The 15,832-nt window shown below is 45.3% G+C and overlaps 1 protein-coding gene and 1 long non-coding RNA gene across 3 annotated transcripts in view; one reads left to right on the top strand and one right to left on the bottom strand.

Annotated features, from left to right (window-relative positions):
* The window catches only part of DOCK1 (dedicator of cytokinesis 1), a 565,813-nt gene that overhangs the window by 92,722 nt on the left and 457,259 nt on the right, over positions 1-15,832 (top strand). For both annotated transcript variants that reach the window (XM_019035115.4, XM_019035114.4), the window contains exons 7-11: positions 2,345-2,480; positions 3,662-3,819; positions 4,926-5,007; positions 5,744-5,879; positions 14,256-14,328. In XM_019035115.4, coding sequence (XP_018890660.2) covers positions 2,345-2,480; positions 3,662-3,819; positions 4,926-5,007; positions 5,744-5,879; positions 14,256-14,328 — 585 coding nt within the window. The remainder of the gene's footprint in view (positions 1-2,344; positions 2,481-3,661; positions 3,820-4,925; positions 5,008-5,743; positions 5,880-14,255; positions 14,329-15,832) is intronic.
* Positions 5,847-7,140, bottom strand: LOC134759252 (uncharacterized). The gene is made up of 3 exons (XR_010135309.1): positions 7,083-7,140; positions 6,263-6,520; positions 5,847-5,991 (listed from the first exon to the last, which is right to left on the bottom strand). It is a non-coding gene; the product is annotated as an uncharacterized lncRNA (long non-coding RNA).

Here is a 15,832-nt window from a genome sequence, read left to right on the forward strand (position 1 = left end):
AACTGTGGTAAAAATCATCTTACAATTTTGTTGGATTTGAGGAATCAGAGAGAATATTCCCCAAAATATGTACTGTTTATTTATTTATTTATTTATTTTTTAATTTTTTATTTTTTTAGTATTTATTGATCATTCTTGGGTGTTTCTCGGAGAGGGGGATTTGGCAGGGTCATAGGACAATAGTGGAGGGAAGGTCAGCAGATAAACATGTGAACAAAGGTCTCTGGTTTTCCTAGGCAGAGGACCCTGCGGCCTTCCCCAGTGTTTGTGTCCCTGGGTACTTGAGATTAGGGAGTGGTGATGACTCTTAAGGAGCATGCTGCCTTCAAGCATCTGTTTAACAAAGCACATCTTGCACCGCCCTTAATCCATTTAACCCTGAGTGGACACAGCACATGTTTCAGAGAGCACGGGGTTGGGGGTAAGGTTATAGATTAACAGCATCCCACGGCAGAAGAATTTTTCTTAATACAGAACAAAATGGAGTCTCCCATGTCTACTTCTTTCTACACAGACACAGTAACAATCTGATCTCTCTTTCTTTTCCCCACATTTCCCCCTTTTCTATTGGACAAAACCGCCATCGTCATCATGGCCCATTCTCAATGAGCTGTTGGGTACACCTCCCAGATGGGGTGGCCACCGGGCAGAGGGGCTCCTCACTTCCCAGATGGGGCGGCCGGGCAGAGGCGCCCCCCACCTCCTGAACGGGGCGGCTGGCCGGGTGGGGGCTGCCCCCCACCTCCCTCCCGGACGGGGTGGCTGGCCGGGCGGGGGCTGCGCCCCACCTCCCTCCCGGATGGGGCGGCTGGCTGGGTGGGGGCTGCCCCCCACCTCCCGGACGGGGCGGCTGCCGGGCAGAGGCTGCAATCTCGGCACTTTGGGAGGCCAAGGCAGGCGGCTGGGAGGTGAAGGTTGTAGCGAGCCGAGATCACGCCACTGCACTCCAGCCTGGGCAACATTGAGCACTGAGTGAGCGAGACTCCGTCTGCAATCCTGGCACCTCGGGAGGCCGAGGCTGGCAGATCACTTGCGGTCAGGAGCTGGAGACCAGCCCTGCCAACACGGCGAAACCCCGTCTCCACCAAAAAATACGAAAACCAGTCAGGTGTGGCGGCACGCGCCTGCAATCCCAGGCACTCGGCAGGCTGAGGCAGGAGAATCAGGCAGGGAGGTTGCAGTGAGCCGAGATGGCGGCAGTACAGTCCAGCCTCGGCTCGGCATCAGAGGCAGACTGTGGAGAGAGAGGGAGAGGGAGAGGGAGACCGTGGAGACAGGGGGGAGGGGGAGGGGGAGGGAGAGGGAGAGGGAGAATGTACTGTTATAGACTGGACAGATTTATTAGCCAGATGTTGCTTGTGTTTTTAGTTGGTGACTACATTTAGCCATCTGGCCAGGAAGTTGCTTAACCTTATTGTAGATAACGTCCATATGTTTGGTGTTCACATACAATAGAACATCTGTATCGAAAATCTTCCTGTGGCCTCATGTAAGGACTCAAAGTAGAAGGGGAGACATGCAGGGGACCCTGTTGGGGTCAGTGGGGAGTAAAAAGGTGGTGGGTAGATCTCTCCTCCAAGTTTTCTTCCCTCTCTCCTTCCTCAACTCTCTGATGATGTCACAACTGCCAGCCATGTGTTTGGGTTGATGGATGTATATGTGATTGCATATATATGTGAATGTGTGTGTGTGTGTACATATGTAGTGTGCCTTAGGTGGGGTGCAGTGGCTCACGCCTGTAATCCCAGCACTTTGGGAGGCTGAGGTGGGCGGATCACCTGAGGTCAGGAGTTGAGACCAGCCTGGCTAACATGGCAAAACCTCATCTCTACTAAAAATACAAAAATTAGCCGGGTGTGGTGGCACACTCCTGTAATCCCAGCTACTCGGGAGGCTGAGGCAGGAGAATCGCTTGAACCCGGGAGATGGAGGTTGCAGTGAGCCGAGATCGTACCACTGCACTCCAGTCTGGGCGACAAGAATGAGACTGTCTCAAAAAAAAAAAAAAAAAGTATGCCTTAAAACTTTTCATATTTTACATAATAATTAGTAATACATACTTCACTTGGGCCTTGTAGATCTGTAAAACTTCTCCTTGGAAGACAAAGCCACTGTTGATTGCAATGGAAATAAAAATTGAGGAATTTTTTTTTTTTACTTCTCCCAAGATGACACATTTTAAGCTAAAGAAAGCAGCCTCCAAGAATTTTATATTCCTAATATTTTGGGCAAGCCCGACTTTCTAGGTTGTTTTTACCTGCCCAGTTGCTGTGGTGGAAGTTGTGCTAGAAAATTCAGCCTCCTTGGTCTATGTCTGTGAACTTCTAAATTCTTCTTGTTCTAGAATTCTAGATTTGGACCTGGTGGTTAGAGATGAAGACGGGAATATTTTGGATCCAGAATTAACTAGCACGATTAGTCTCTTCAGAGCTCATGAAATAGCTTCTAAACAAGTGGAGGAAAGGTTACAAGAGGAAAAAGTAAGTTTGACTCTGTCATATGCCATTCACGTTTTCTCAGTAATAAGTTTTCAACATTAGTAAAGTATCAGTCAAGCCCAAAATTTTCACTAAGAAAGAACCTGAAAAGGAGTGGCTGCAGAGTTTGTGTCCTACAGTCATGAGTGGAATGGAGCCTGGTGGCACAGGATGTCACCCATGACATGAAAGGAGGTCGGACAGCATTGTGTTTCATCTTAGGAGACAGGATCCTAATGATGTTGATTTTGTGTTCTCATTCTGCATTTCCTCTCGGATAATGGTAGGCAGGTCATGTATTCCAAGCTCATTGAGGGCAGAGAGCATATGTCTTATTGGTCTTTTCATCTTCTGTGATCTTTAATGGTATCATGTATGCATTAGCCTATTCTCGCCTTACTATAAAGAAGTGCCTGAGACTGGGTAATTTATAAAGAAAAGAGGTTTAATTGGTTCATGGTTCTGCAGACTGTATAGGAAGGATAGTGGCTTCTGCTTCTGGGGAGGCCTCAGGAATCTTATAATTATGGTGGAAGGCGAAGTGGGAGCCAACACTTCACATGGCTAGAGCAGGAGGAAGAGAGAGGGTGTGCGGGGGGTGCTGCACGCTACACTTTTAAACAACCAGATCTTGTGAGAGCTCACCATCATGAGAACAGCGCTGAGGGGATGGTGCTAAACCATTCATGAACAATCCACCCCATGATCCAGTCACCTCCCACCAGTATATATATATATATACACACACAGTAGATATTCAGAAATTGACTAATTGAATCATCTGTTAATTCAACAAGTATTTACTGAGCATCTACTGTGTACCAAATGTTGAAGACATAATGATAAATGAGACACATGTCCTTGGAGGGTTTAGTTTAATGAGGGAACAAAAAATTAAATAACTACACATATATAATCATTATTTTGATTTATTGGATGGACACCTGAAAGTTTTGTATCTCTGAAAATACTCAGCACAGCAATTGCACAGGATACAATTTTTGTCTGTTGTGTGAATGCATGATTTAAGAATGTGCAGGGGAGATAAGGAAGTCACTGCACCAAGGGCTTTGCTGGGTTATGCCAATGAGTTATTACAATTTTCTATTCTGTAGGGAATAAAGAAAGCAAGTGTTAGTGATGAGTGTTGCTGGGGTTGACTTTCTGTTTCCTTCCATACACAGTCTCAAAAGCAGAACATAGATATTAACAGACAAGCCAAGTTTGCTGCAACCCCTTCTCTGGCCTTGTTTGTGAACCTCAAAAATGTGGTTTGTAAAATAGGAGAAGATGCTGAAGTCCTCATGTCTCTATATGACCCTGTGGAGTCCAAATTCATCAGGTGGGTGACATTTCTTGGCTGCCGTCTTTCCTCTTTGGTTAGTGTTAGGAACTTGGGATCAGAGCCACTGAAGCGTCCCATTCATGCTGAGAGGCCTTGGATGAATGGCTGCCGGACATGAGCAAGCAGCCGAGTCAAGAGCTGTCTTAGACAGTGGGATGGCAGCCAGGTTGGGCTCTGGGTCAGGGTGAACCTTCTGGCGTGTAGATTGCTATTTGCTTGTAGAGTTACAGCAGTTGCAGGTACACTCTGGTTGTATCTTAAGAGTGTAGCTGAAGATTGAAGTAATACTTTGTTTCCTAAGTTGTCTTCGTAAGATTTTATATATCCTGGTCCCTCAAATATCACTATTTCCATTTTTCAAAATTTGGTTTCTATGAATGCCATTTCTGTGAGTTTTGTCTTGTTGCTTTTTCTGCAAGATGATTGGCTGGAATGCATCATTTAGAATGGTGCCTGCCACATACAGACTGTCAGTTAATATTTGTTAAATGAAAACACTGTAAGTCTATTTTTTCCTGCTTAGCCTTCAGTATAACTTTCTCTTTGCCCAGATGGAAACATTGTGGTTCAACTCTGTATGAATTATGTGTGTGTCTGTGTATATGTTAAAACTCTAGTATCTTCACTTGTATTATTCAAAATTTGAAAACTTAGTGTGTGAATGATACAGAAAAATATGAGTGGATTTTATTCTCACTTCTGATAAAGACTGTTTCCTCTTGACATAGGATGCAGTTTTTATTTTACAATGTATTTGGTTTGTCATAGGTTTTGAAATAAACATGCATTGTGCTGAATTTTATAGTATTGTCATTCTAAATGAACAAATAGGCTCTTAAAAAAAAAAACCAACTTAGAAATACCATTTGCAAGTAGTTCCATTACAGTGACAACCCAAGACATTGCACATTAAAACTTGGCAAGGTTTTTGTGCTGTGGATGTTAATTGGTGAGTAGCTGTATGTGATACTTTTGATATTTATAAACTCAATAGTTGTCTGTATAGTGCACGTACATGGTATTAATTATGAAGCAATGTGGATGTACATTTGGTACCCTGTTATTTGGAAAATTAACTTGCTTTTATTTCTCCATTTTTCAAGTGAGAACTACCTGGTTCGCTGGTCCAGTTCAGGATTACCTAAAGACATAGACAGATTACATAATTTGCGAGCCGTGTTTACTGTAAGTGCACCCAAAGATGCTTAGTTGAATTGGCCACCATTCTAAGGACTACTTTTAGTGATTTCTGTCTGCCTTCCTGCGACACTAGAACATGGGTCCCTGGGATGCCTGTATACAGGTTAATTTAGTATTACTAAATAGAGTGCATTTCCAGAAATCTTCTGAGTCTCTAGCCACCCTTAGAATCACCGTGACAAAGATTTACCCCATTAACATGGAATGTACCTTTTAACTGTGTATCGTTTTTATTTTTTTCCTTGAGACGGAGTCTTGCTCTGTCACCCAGGCTGGAATGCAATGGCGTGATCTCGGCTCACTGCAACCTCCGCCTCCTGGGTTCAAGCAATTCTCCTGCCTCAGCTCCCAAGTAGCTGGGATTACAGGCATGCACCACCACACCTTGCTAATTTTTTGTATTTTTAGTAGAGATGGGGTTTCCCCATGTTGGCCAGGCTGCTCTCAAACTCCTGACCTCGTGATCCACCCTCCTCGGCCTTCCAAAGTGCTGGGGTTACAGGTGTGAGGCACTGCACCCAGCCCTTAAATGTGTATCTTAAGCTCACTTAACAGTAATTGACTATTGTTATTAAATTCCTTTTTGTCATATGAATAACTGATTAAAATGACAAAAACTGGTCTGAGAAGAGTCTCAATCCATTTTTTTACTGTCCTTTTCATTGGAGCTTGCATTGAATAATGGGTCTCCAAAATAATTTATGGAAACTAATATTTCTAGGACCTCGGAAGCAAAGACCTGAAAAGGGAGAAAATCAGTTTTGTCTGTCAGATTGTTCGCGTGGGTCGCATGGAGCTGAGGGACAACAACACCAGGAAACTGACCTCGGGGTTGCGGCGACCTTTTGGAGTGGCTGGTAATCTATTTCTCTGTGTTTCCTTGAGAGTTTCAGATCTTCGCAGTCACTTTCAAAAGAATCACTGTTGAATGTTGATTGGACAATGCGCAGCTGTGATTTATAAGCTTTTCTGCTGGAGAGAAAAAATATATTTATTAGTTATTTTCATTGTGGCTTCAAGTTGACCTGCTAGGCTCAGGATGCTCTAGTCCTCAAGTTTCAGATATAAATCATATATTTGGTTTTAAAGTGGATCCCATCTTTCCCTGGGAGAGATCCTGACCCATATTCTCAGTCCGTAGGGAAGCCAGTCAGTGGAGGTTTTCAGGTCTTGGTGATGGACATAAGAATGGATATGTGCAGGAAGGTCAAAGCAACGAAGAAGAGGAAGAAAGGCAAACCGTGAAGAGAACGCGGTTAGCTTCATGTTGGTGCTCTTCATCCGCCATGTTGGTGCTCTTCCTCCGCCATGTTGGTGCTTTTCCTCTGCCATGTTGGCGCTCTTTCTCCGCCATGTTGGTGCTTTTCCTCCGCCATGTTGGTGCTCTTTATCTGCCACATTGGTGCTCTTCCTCCACCGTGCTGGTGCTCTTCCTCCACCCTGCTGTTGCTCTGTTATTTTTGGTGACAGCACGAGGAATGTGAAAGACCAATTATCTCTGTTGAGGAAAGATAAAGGCATACCCAGGAAGTTCTGATTATTTGCCCTAGTTCACTGTGACTCTCATTTTTCATAGTTTTGGGAAGTGGTTTTTTCTCTTTTATGGTTGCAGTACAATTTCATTACCCAGCACTGTGATATTTATTTTAATTTTTGTGATTTTTGGGATTCATATGGATATTTACGAGGGAAAAGTTCCTGATTCTTGACACACAGCTGCATTTTTTTGTATGAACAGCTATGGAAGACATTCTTTGCCTTGGCTACCAGGAAACTCTTAACTTAGTCCATCCCCCCTGCCTTTTAAATAAACATTATTTTTAGAAGAGTTTTAGGTTCAAGCAAAATTGAACAGAAAATACAGACAGTTCCTATATATTTCTCCTTCCTTCCCCCTGCCTCCCCATTATCAGTATCCCCCATAGATTGGTACATTGATTACAGTTGGTGAACCACATTGACACATCGTCGCCCTGTGAAGTCTGTAGTTTACATTAGTGTTCATTCTTGATGTTGTGCCTTCTGTGGGTTTCGACAAATGAATAATACCATATATTCACCATTGTAGTCTCTCACTGGGTAGGTTCACCATCCTAAAAGTCCTTTGTGCTCCGCCTGGAATTTTTGGAAAAATATTTCAAATCATTTAAATAAATGACTTACTACATCATAAGGAGTAAGCAATAGCAGCGATATAGACATTATGAGAGCAGCATATTAATTCAATTTACTTGAATTCAATTTACACATAGAGCTAACTAACGGAGTGTTCCAATGATTTTACCATTTGTGAGTGAAATGGTGAGGGTGAGGTGTTCTTTCTGAAGTCCCCACAGCCTTGGGCTGGGGAAATCCTTTTGCATTTTCATCTCTCTGTCTTTTTGTTTTTAAGAGACAGAGTCTAACTCTGTCACCCAGGCTGTGTGATCACAGCTCACTGCTGCCCCGACCTCCTGGGCTCAAGTGATCCTCCTGCCTCAGCCTCCTGAGTAACTGGGACCACAGGCGCATGCCGTGCTAACATTTTCATGTCATGACTTGAATACATACTTGAAAATTGCCCCTCTATTTGTCAGAGCCTGTAGCATCTTTTACATGTAATCTAGTGTTATATTTAAAATGCCTTTCATTTTCCAGGATTTTTTTTTTCTTTTCCACCTTGATGGTAGTTTTAAGAAAATATTTAATTTTTGTCTCAGGCATAATTGGCTTCATTTGAGCAATCAGAGACGTCTTTGACAACACACGGAAGTCGCTCCTCTTTTCAACCGCAGAGCTACACATTCTCTGGTTATTAGATTACAAGATGGATTGTGTCATAAGTTCCTACGAATGCATAGTTATATTTCTTAAAGATGAAATGTAGACCACAGGCTGACAGTTTTTACCTTCTTTTGATTAAAATTTTTGGAATTTAAAAATTTGGAATATTTTTCAGTTTTCATTGGGTTGATATTCCAGGAAAGTAGGTACTAATGGATGGAGAGGGTGATGGGCATGGGCTCAGCTGACACCACTGTGGCCTTTCACTGTTTCTCACATGCTCACTTATGCTTGCTCGGTGGGGTCTAGAGTAAGGTTGGGCCCCCCAGCTCCTGGAGTTCTCCATGAATTACAGAAGCCTGGGTTATTCATTGGGGCAGGGCGGGCAGCCTGGACATAGTTCCTTGTTTCTGGAGCCCCCACCTGTGTAGTGTTGGCTGAGACACTACATCTGGTCCCTGGAGTTTGGATCCCTGGCTGTGTGGCCTCCAGGGACTTCTGTCCCCTGGTATCTGCTGATCACATGGACACCCCCTTTGGTCCCTGGTTCCTCCTGTCTGGACTGGTCTCTGGTTCCTTCCCTTCCTGTCTTGTGTCCCTGGTACCCACTGATATCGGGGCTTCTGAAAACCCACCTGGGGACAAGTTCTAGCCTTGTCATCTTGCTCGTGAATTTTCCAGAGTGTGGCTTCTCCTCACTGCTCTGCTCTGACTGGCACATGGGGTGTCCCCCCTCACTTAGGGGTTGCAAAGAACCTGTGTGAACCTGCATAAACCTGCATGAACCTGTGTGAACCTCTATAAACCTGTGTGAACCTGCGTGAACCTCTGTGAACCTTTATGAACCTGTGTGAACCTGTGTGAACCCGCGTGAACCTTTATGAACCTCTGAACCTGCATGAACCTGTGTGAAACTGTGTGAACCTGTGTGAACCTGCGTGAACCTCTAAGATCGTGTGAACCTGCGTGAACCTGTGTGAACCTTTATGAACCTGTGTGAACCCACGTGAACCTTTATGAACCTGTATGAACCTGCATGAACCTGTGTGAACCTGCGTGAACATGTATAACCTTTATGAACCTGTGTGAACCTGCATGAACCTGCGTGAACCTGTGTGAACCTGTGTGAAGTGCTTCAGAGATACCCATAGGCATTTGTTTTCCTCTGTGGGAAGATTTCAGGCCTGCAGCTGTTAATGTTGGGTTTCCGGGTCCTTTGAGTTCTCTGTCCCTTCTGGTGTCACAGTTGCCTAGCAGTTGCTGGTTTGCCTGGCTCCACTGCATGCCCTGGGTGGGGATGTCCTGTTCATCCCTTGGTGCCAAGCACTGAGCACTGAGCCTTTGTGGCCTCTGTGCTCACTCCAGAGGGGCCAGCCTTTCTAGACCTGCTCAGCTGGTGTGTGTCTGTACATTATAAGTAAGAACCTGGCTGGGCGCTGCCTGTAATCCCAGCACTGTGGGAAGTCGAGGTGGGCAGATCACATGAGTTTGGGTGTTCGAGACCAGCCTGGCCAACATGGTAAAACCCCCTATCTACAAAAAATAAAAAAATTAGCCAGGCATGGTGGTGCATGCCTGTAGTCACAGCTATTTAGGAGGCTGAGGGAGAAGAGTTGCTTGAACCTGGGAGGCGGAGGTTGCAGTGAGCTAAGATTGTGTCACTGCGCTCCAGCCTGGGGAACAGGGAGAGACTCTGTCCCCCCTCCCCCCCAAAAAAAAGGCCAGGTACAGTGGCTCACACCTCTAATCCCAGAACTTTGGGAGGCCGAGGCAGGCAGATAATGAGGTCAGGAGTTCGAGACCAGTGTGGCCAGTGTGGTGAAACCCTGTCTCTACTAAAGATACAAAAAATTAGTTGGGCGTGGTGCTGTGTGCCTGTAATCCCAGCTACTCAGGAGTCTGAGGCAGGAGAATTGCTTGAACTGGGGAGGTGGAGGTTGCAGTGAGCCAAGATCACGCCAGGGTGATGGGGCGAGACTCCATCTCAAAAAAAAAAAGAAAAGAAAAGAAAACAAAAGTAAGGACCTGATCGTTCTGCTTGTGGAGTTTCCAGTTTCCTACTAGAAACTCTTCTCTGAGACATTTCATTATGTGATCTGGCTATGTAAATTTTTGGCACAAAAAGTAAATATCTTAATGCAGTGGTTCTCAATCCTAACTGAATATGAGAAAAATCTTGCGAGCTATCAATAAAAATTCTTGGTCAGGTGCTGTGGTTCATGCCTGTAATCCTAGCACTTTGGGAGGCTGAGGAAGGCAGATCGCTTGAGCCCAGGCATTCAAGACCAGCCTGACAACATGGTGAAACCTCATCTCTATTAAAAAATACAAAAGTTAGCTGGGCGCTTGGTGGCTTTCACCTGTGGTCCCAGCTACTCAAGAGGCTGAGGTGGGGGGATCACCTGAGCCTAGGGAGGTTGAGACTGCAAATGAGCCATGATCGTGCCATTGTACTCCAGCCTAGGCTACAGAGTCAGATCCTGTCCCCCCCAACGGCCCCCTGCGCCCCCCCCCCCAAAAAAAAGAAAAAAAGTCTTGCACAAGCCCCACTCCTGTCCAGGTAAACCAGAATCTCTACTTTAACCAAAATCACTTGTTTGTCACTATGGGCCACTCAGTGACTGGCAGTTTGCTGCCACCAGACTACCTTGCCCTCCCTGCTCTGCCCCGCTTATCACATGGTGGCATTCAGCACATCTGGGGAATATTTTTTAATAGGATTTGCTTCTAACTTATTCAGTGTGTTGTCCAACCAGATGTTCTCTTTGTTACTAAGAAAGGATACTTGGTCGGGTGCAGTGGCTCACACCTGTAATCCCAGCACTTTGGGAGGACAAAGTGGGTGGATTGCTTGAGTCCAGCAGTTCGAGACCAGCCTGGGCGATATGGTGAAACCCCATCTCTACCCAAAAAAACAAAAATTAGCCGGTCGTGGTGGCGCATGCTTGGGGTGGCCAAGGCAGGAGGGATTGCCTGAGTTTGGGAGGTTGAGGTTGCTGTGAACCGTGATTGTACCGCTGCACTTCAGCCTAGGCAACAGAGTGAGACACTCAAAAAAAAAAAAAAAAAAGGGATAGAACGGATGCTTCCCACATCTGAGAAGGTTGATCAACATTTTGGTAATCGTATTCTATCTGTTCATAGGCTACTTCAATTTCCACATGCAAATTTAATTTTGAGGCTTTCTTCAGAATGACTTCTGCGTGTCTGTGTTAACAGAGTTTTCAGTTCCTTAAAATGAGAACGTGTCCATGGACCTTTAAGTCTACAGTTCTTAGTCTTCGGTTGAAAAGAATGTGTCACATTTCTGTCTTTTAACCTTTTTATAATGTAACCTTTTCTATCTTTTTCTAAAAGATAGAAAATTGTAAAAATAATGGAAATTTTATGGAAAAGTGTAGTTAAATAAATTATCCATAGTTTTACATAGCCAGGGTAGTACCTCATGTTTATTCTGATATGTTTGTTTCCAAATTTTTTTTTCTGTGTGTGGCATATGATTTTTAAATACAATATCCCGTCCTACCATGTATTTGTTTATTTAACTGATTGATTTTTAAATGTCTTTTTAGTCCCTTTTTTGCCATCTTAACCATTTTTAGGTGTGCAGTTCAGTAGTAAGTATGTTTGCATTGCATATACTTTTATCTTTCTAACAAACCTAGCATTATCTTATGAACATGTCCTTTTATTAAGCATTATTCAAAAATTTGGCTTCTCAATGGCTCAGCCTGTAGTCCTGTGATTCCAGCAGTCCTTTGCTTTGGGCTCTGAGGTTATCTCAGCCTTGCGGTGTAGTAGCTACGCAGTGAGCATCCTGGGGCTTGAAGCATCCCACCTGTGCCTGTTTCCAGGCCAGCCCCTGCAGCGGAGTTGCTGACTCGCAGGGTGTGGGGGTCCATCTGCCGTGAGCAAGTCATCCTGATGCAGCCCCACCAGTGGGACTGAGCTATCAGCCCCTCTCCCTGCGAGACATTTCTCACCTCCTGCCTTCTGCCCTCCTGCCTGTGCTGGCCCTGGGCCTCTGTCACTCTTGTCCCGACGCCACTGCCTCCTTCCTTCTCCTGCCCTCTGTCTTCCAGCATCACGCGGTGCCGTCTGTCTACCCGGCCTCTCCCTCACACAGCTGTACTGACTTCAGCTGGACTCTGTCTTTTTACCATCCTCTTCCCTGAATGTAGAGACCCTGGGCTGGCTGGCTGGGGGAATTTTTCCCCCAAGTCCTTTATTTCCTCCTTTGGTGTCAGGGACATCTTGTCCAAACTGCAGGGAGCACTCCCTCTGCGTGGGGCTGTGTGCGGAAGAGCAGTCAGGGGAGTCCCTGGGAAGTGCGATGAGCGGTGATGACTGGTGACGTCAAGGCCTTCTCCTCGAGGCTCAGGATGGTTGCAGGACTCGGGGTGTTTTCCACCTGTGGGTGCTCAGGCTCTGATTGCGTTTCCCGCTTGTTTGCTGCCTTCCTGCACATGGTCCTGTGTTCCAGGGCTGGGCACTGGGGATGTGGCAAGGGAGTCCCATGGTCAGCTGGTGAGATGAGTCCCATGGCAGAGAGGAGCTCTGCAGGCACCCAGCAAGGCCACCCAGGACCAGCTGGCATGTGAGGGTGGGCCTGCTCGGGTCAGACTCCCTTGGTTCTGGCTCATCGTGGGCTGCTGCCTAAATGAGTTTATTGAAGGATGCTGAACTGGTGGTCTCGGGCATCTTGGAAAAAGGTAAAAAGGTGGGTGCTGCAGTCAGTCGCGTGTGGGTCAGTCACCGCCAAGAGTGCTGGAAGCTGGGAAACGCTTCCCCCAGGCCAGGTGAGGGCCCGTGTCCAGACCATGCATCTTCTGAGCAGCTGTCATTTGATGTTGCAAGTTATTTGGGATTCTTTGACCTGTATCTGCAAACACAGCCGTGGGCTCCTGGCTCTTTGAGTCCCCTTGGTTGAGTGGAGTGAGTGTGGGTGTCATCTCTTAGGACACACTGCTGAGGCCCCTGGGGCTCCACCAGACCAAGTAGGGGATGAGGATGCTGCTTTTTTGGTTCTATGTATCCCTCCTCCTTTTTGGAGGGTGGTGATGGTGATGGTAGAAAGGAAAATTTTCAATATATGATTACTTACATGTTGGACAAAATATATTTAGACTGATCCTCTTACCTGAACGCAGAGCTGGGCTACAGAGAGACCCTTCTGGGGAAAGCTCTTGTGCAGAGAAAATAAACAAGGCATCTTCCTCTCTTTTCTTAAGTCCAGTGTGGCGGCGGAGCAGTAGCAGACACAGGGAAAGTGACCCGGGCCATCTGGGGTTATTCTTGGACTTTCTTGTTCTGTCATGACCAAGGGCAAAAGGCATTGTTTGAAAGGTAGACAGTGTGTCTGGGTTTACCCCTGAATGTCATCAGGGAATGTCTTTTAACACAAGAAGATGGCAAAGGATATTAGCCTTTCTTGTGATGTTAGCAAGCCTGGACCTCCCGGGGGGTGTGTTTGTGAAGGCAGTTTAATAGGATTGAAAGAGCTTGGGTCTTGGAGACTTTCTCGCTGTAGACTTTGAGCATGCTTGTTCATGCCTGTCTTTGAGCCTCAGTTTCTTGTCAGTACGGTAGGTGACTGAGGATTTGCCTTGAAGTGTCCTCTTGAAAGAGCGTCGACAGATACCAGCATGTGGTGGGTGCTTGGTAAATGGTAGCTACTTGTTGGCTTAATTGTTTGCGGGAAAGCAAAAATGTGAGGCTTCAGAACAGTGCTGGCCAGCATGGTAACCACTTGTCACATGTGACTAGTTAAATTTAAATTAAATGAATGAAATAAAAGTAAATTTTCAGTTCTTCCATCACGCTTTCTACATTTTCTTTTTTTCTTTTGTTTTGTGGCAGGGTCTCACTCTCACTCAGGCTGGAGGGCAGTGGTGTGAATTCTGCTCACTGCAGCCTCCACCTCCTGGGCCCAAGCAAGTCTCCCATCTCAGCCTCCTGAGTAGCTGGGACTACAGACGCACACCACCATGGCTGGATAATTTTTGTATTTTTTGTAGAGATGGGATTTTGTCATGTTGCCCAAGCTGGTCTCGAACTCCTGGGCTCAAGCACTCTGCCCGCCTTGGTCTCCCAAAGTGCTGGGATTACAGGTGTGAGCCACTGCGCCTGGCCTATGCTTTCACATTTTCGTTGCTTGTTGTTAATGGAACATTTTCCATCATTACAGAAAGTTCTGTTGGACGGGGCAGCTCTAGGGTGACAGTTGGATAATAGGCAAAGGAAATTATTAAATGGAACTCTGCCATTTGAGCCCCAATTCCATTTGGGCCAGCATTTTCTGATAACTTAATTTGTCTTTCAAGCATGGAAATAATTTAGACTTGACTATGAGAAAAGAGCTTTTGCTGTTGTTTGCCAGAAGATATTCTGATGTTCCTTTGTTTGTTTGTTTGTGTTCTGTGATTATAGCATTTAAGCCAAAACAGTCTGTGTTCTCTTTTTGTCTCCAGTGATGGATGTAACAGATACAATAAATGGAAAAGTAGACGATGAAGATAAGCAGCATTTCATTCCCTTTCAGCCGTAAGTATGGAGCAATTCAAGTACTTAGCCAGATATAATGTGGAAAACATAGGCTTGTAATAATTATCTTTATAATTAGATGGATAAACATAACTAAGGATTATTTTATAATTATGAAAAACCTCTTTAGTCACTGCTGTAGTACATGGAATTTTTTGTAGCCATAAGAATCCTGGGTCAAAGTTTGTTTATGGTCCTGGAAGTAGGAGATTTTACTTGTAATCACTGAATTGCCTTATATAGAAGGCACAGAGTTACAACTCTGCTCTGAGCCTGAATGTTTCTTTACATAATTGATTTATTCTAGTAGCTATTTGTATTTTCAAAGCACAATACTTCCAAATTCATCATAGGAGGTTGCTGTTTTTAAAATAAAAAAAACAAACAAAATTATGATGAATTATTTTAAAGCGAGAAATAATGCTTTAAAGCATATAATCACACTGCTGATTTTTGTGTCTCGGTTTTTGCTTAGCGTGGAGCCTGTGTTCGTTTTTAGGCTTTCTCTAGCTCTGACCTGAAGTCTTTAAAGAGGCATGGAAGCTGAGAAAAAGCTCTTGGAGGAGATTCATTAAATTGATTATCTGATTTGTGGGTAGAACCCAGGGAACTGGTGGGAAGAATTGGCGTTTATTTCCCTCGTGTGGAAGCAAGAGGGAGGAGGAGAGAAAAAGGAATCCAGATGGTTGAGGTTAATTGTAAGAGACAGCTTCCTCCTGGGCGTGGGGTTGGGTGGTGATGTTAGGGGAGAAGGCATGGTAAGGGCAGTGGAAGCCACCTGCCATAGTGCTCTGCAGTTTCACTTTTCCCTCATTTTTATTCTTAATCGACTTCAGACTTGAAACACATTTCAGATTTTAGAAATTTTACGGTTTTCAGCTGTTGGCTGAAGGGTTTAGGAGGCGGGTAGTAATTGGGTGGCTGAAGGAGCCCTGTCCTTGGGGGCCCGGAGATATGAGGTTGGCTTCCCTCTGCCCCACGCATCCTTGGTGACGGACCACCGCACTCAACCCCACCCGACGACTCTGGGTCTTGAGTGCCACTGGCTGAGACAGGAAGAGTATGGCTTTCTTTGCAGGCGGGCGATCTGGTCACATAGCACCCTAAGGCTTTTTGTACAGCTCAGCAGGAGATTTTGCTATCTTCTTGACATAAGAATAACAGCAAACCCTGCGTTATTGAGCTGGGAGTCAGGGTTAAGTTATATGTATGTCACCATGCACAACTAGAGGCAAGGGTCTCTCTGTGGCTTAAATGCTTTAGGTTTACTCTCCTGTCCAACATGGTAACCATTAGCTCCATGTAGCTATTTAAAATACTTAAAATGAGCTGGGCGCAGTGGCTCATGCCTGTAATCCCAGCACTTTGGGAGGCCGAGGCAGGAGGATCACCTGAGGTCAGGAGTTCGAGACCAGCCTGGCCAACATGGTGAAACCCCCATAACTACTAAAAATACAAAAATTAGCCGGGTGTGGCGGCAGGCGCCTGTAATCCCAGCTACTTG

This window comes from Gorilla gorilla, chromosome 8 (genome assembly GCF_029281585.2).
Source record: "Gorilla gorilla gorilla isolate KB3781 chromosome 8, NHGRI_mGorGor1-v2.1_pri, whole genome shotgun sequence".
In the NCBI taxonomy this organism is placed as follows: domain Eukaryota; kingdom Metazoa; phylum Chordata; class Mammalia; order Primates; family Hominidae; genus Gorilla; species Gorilla gorilla.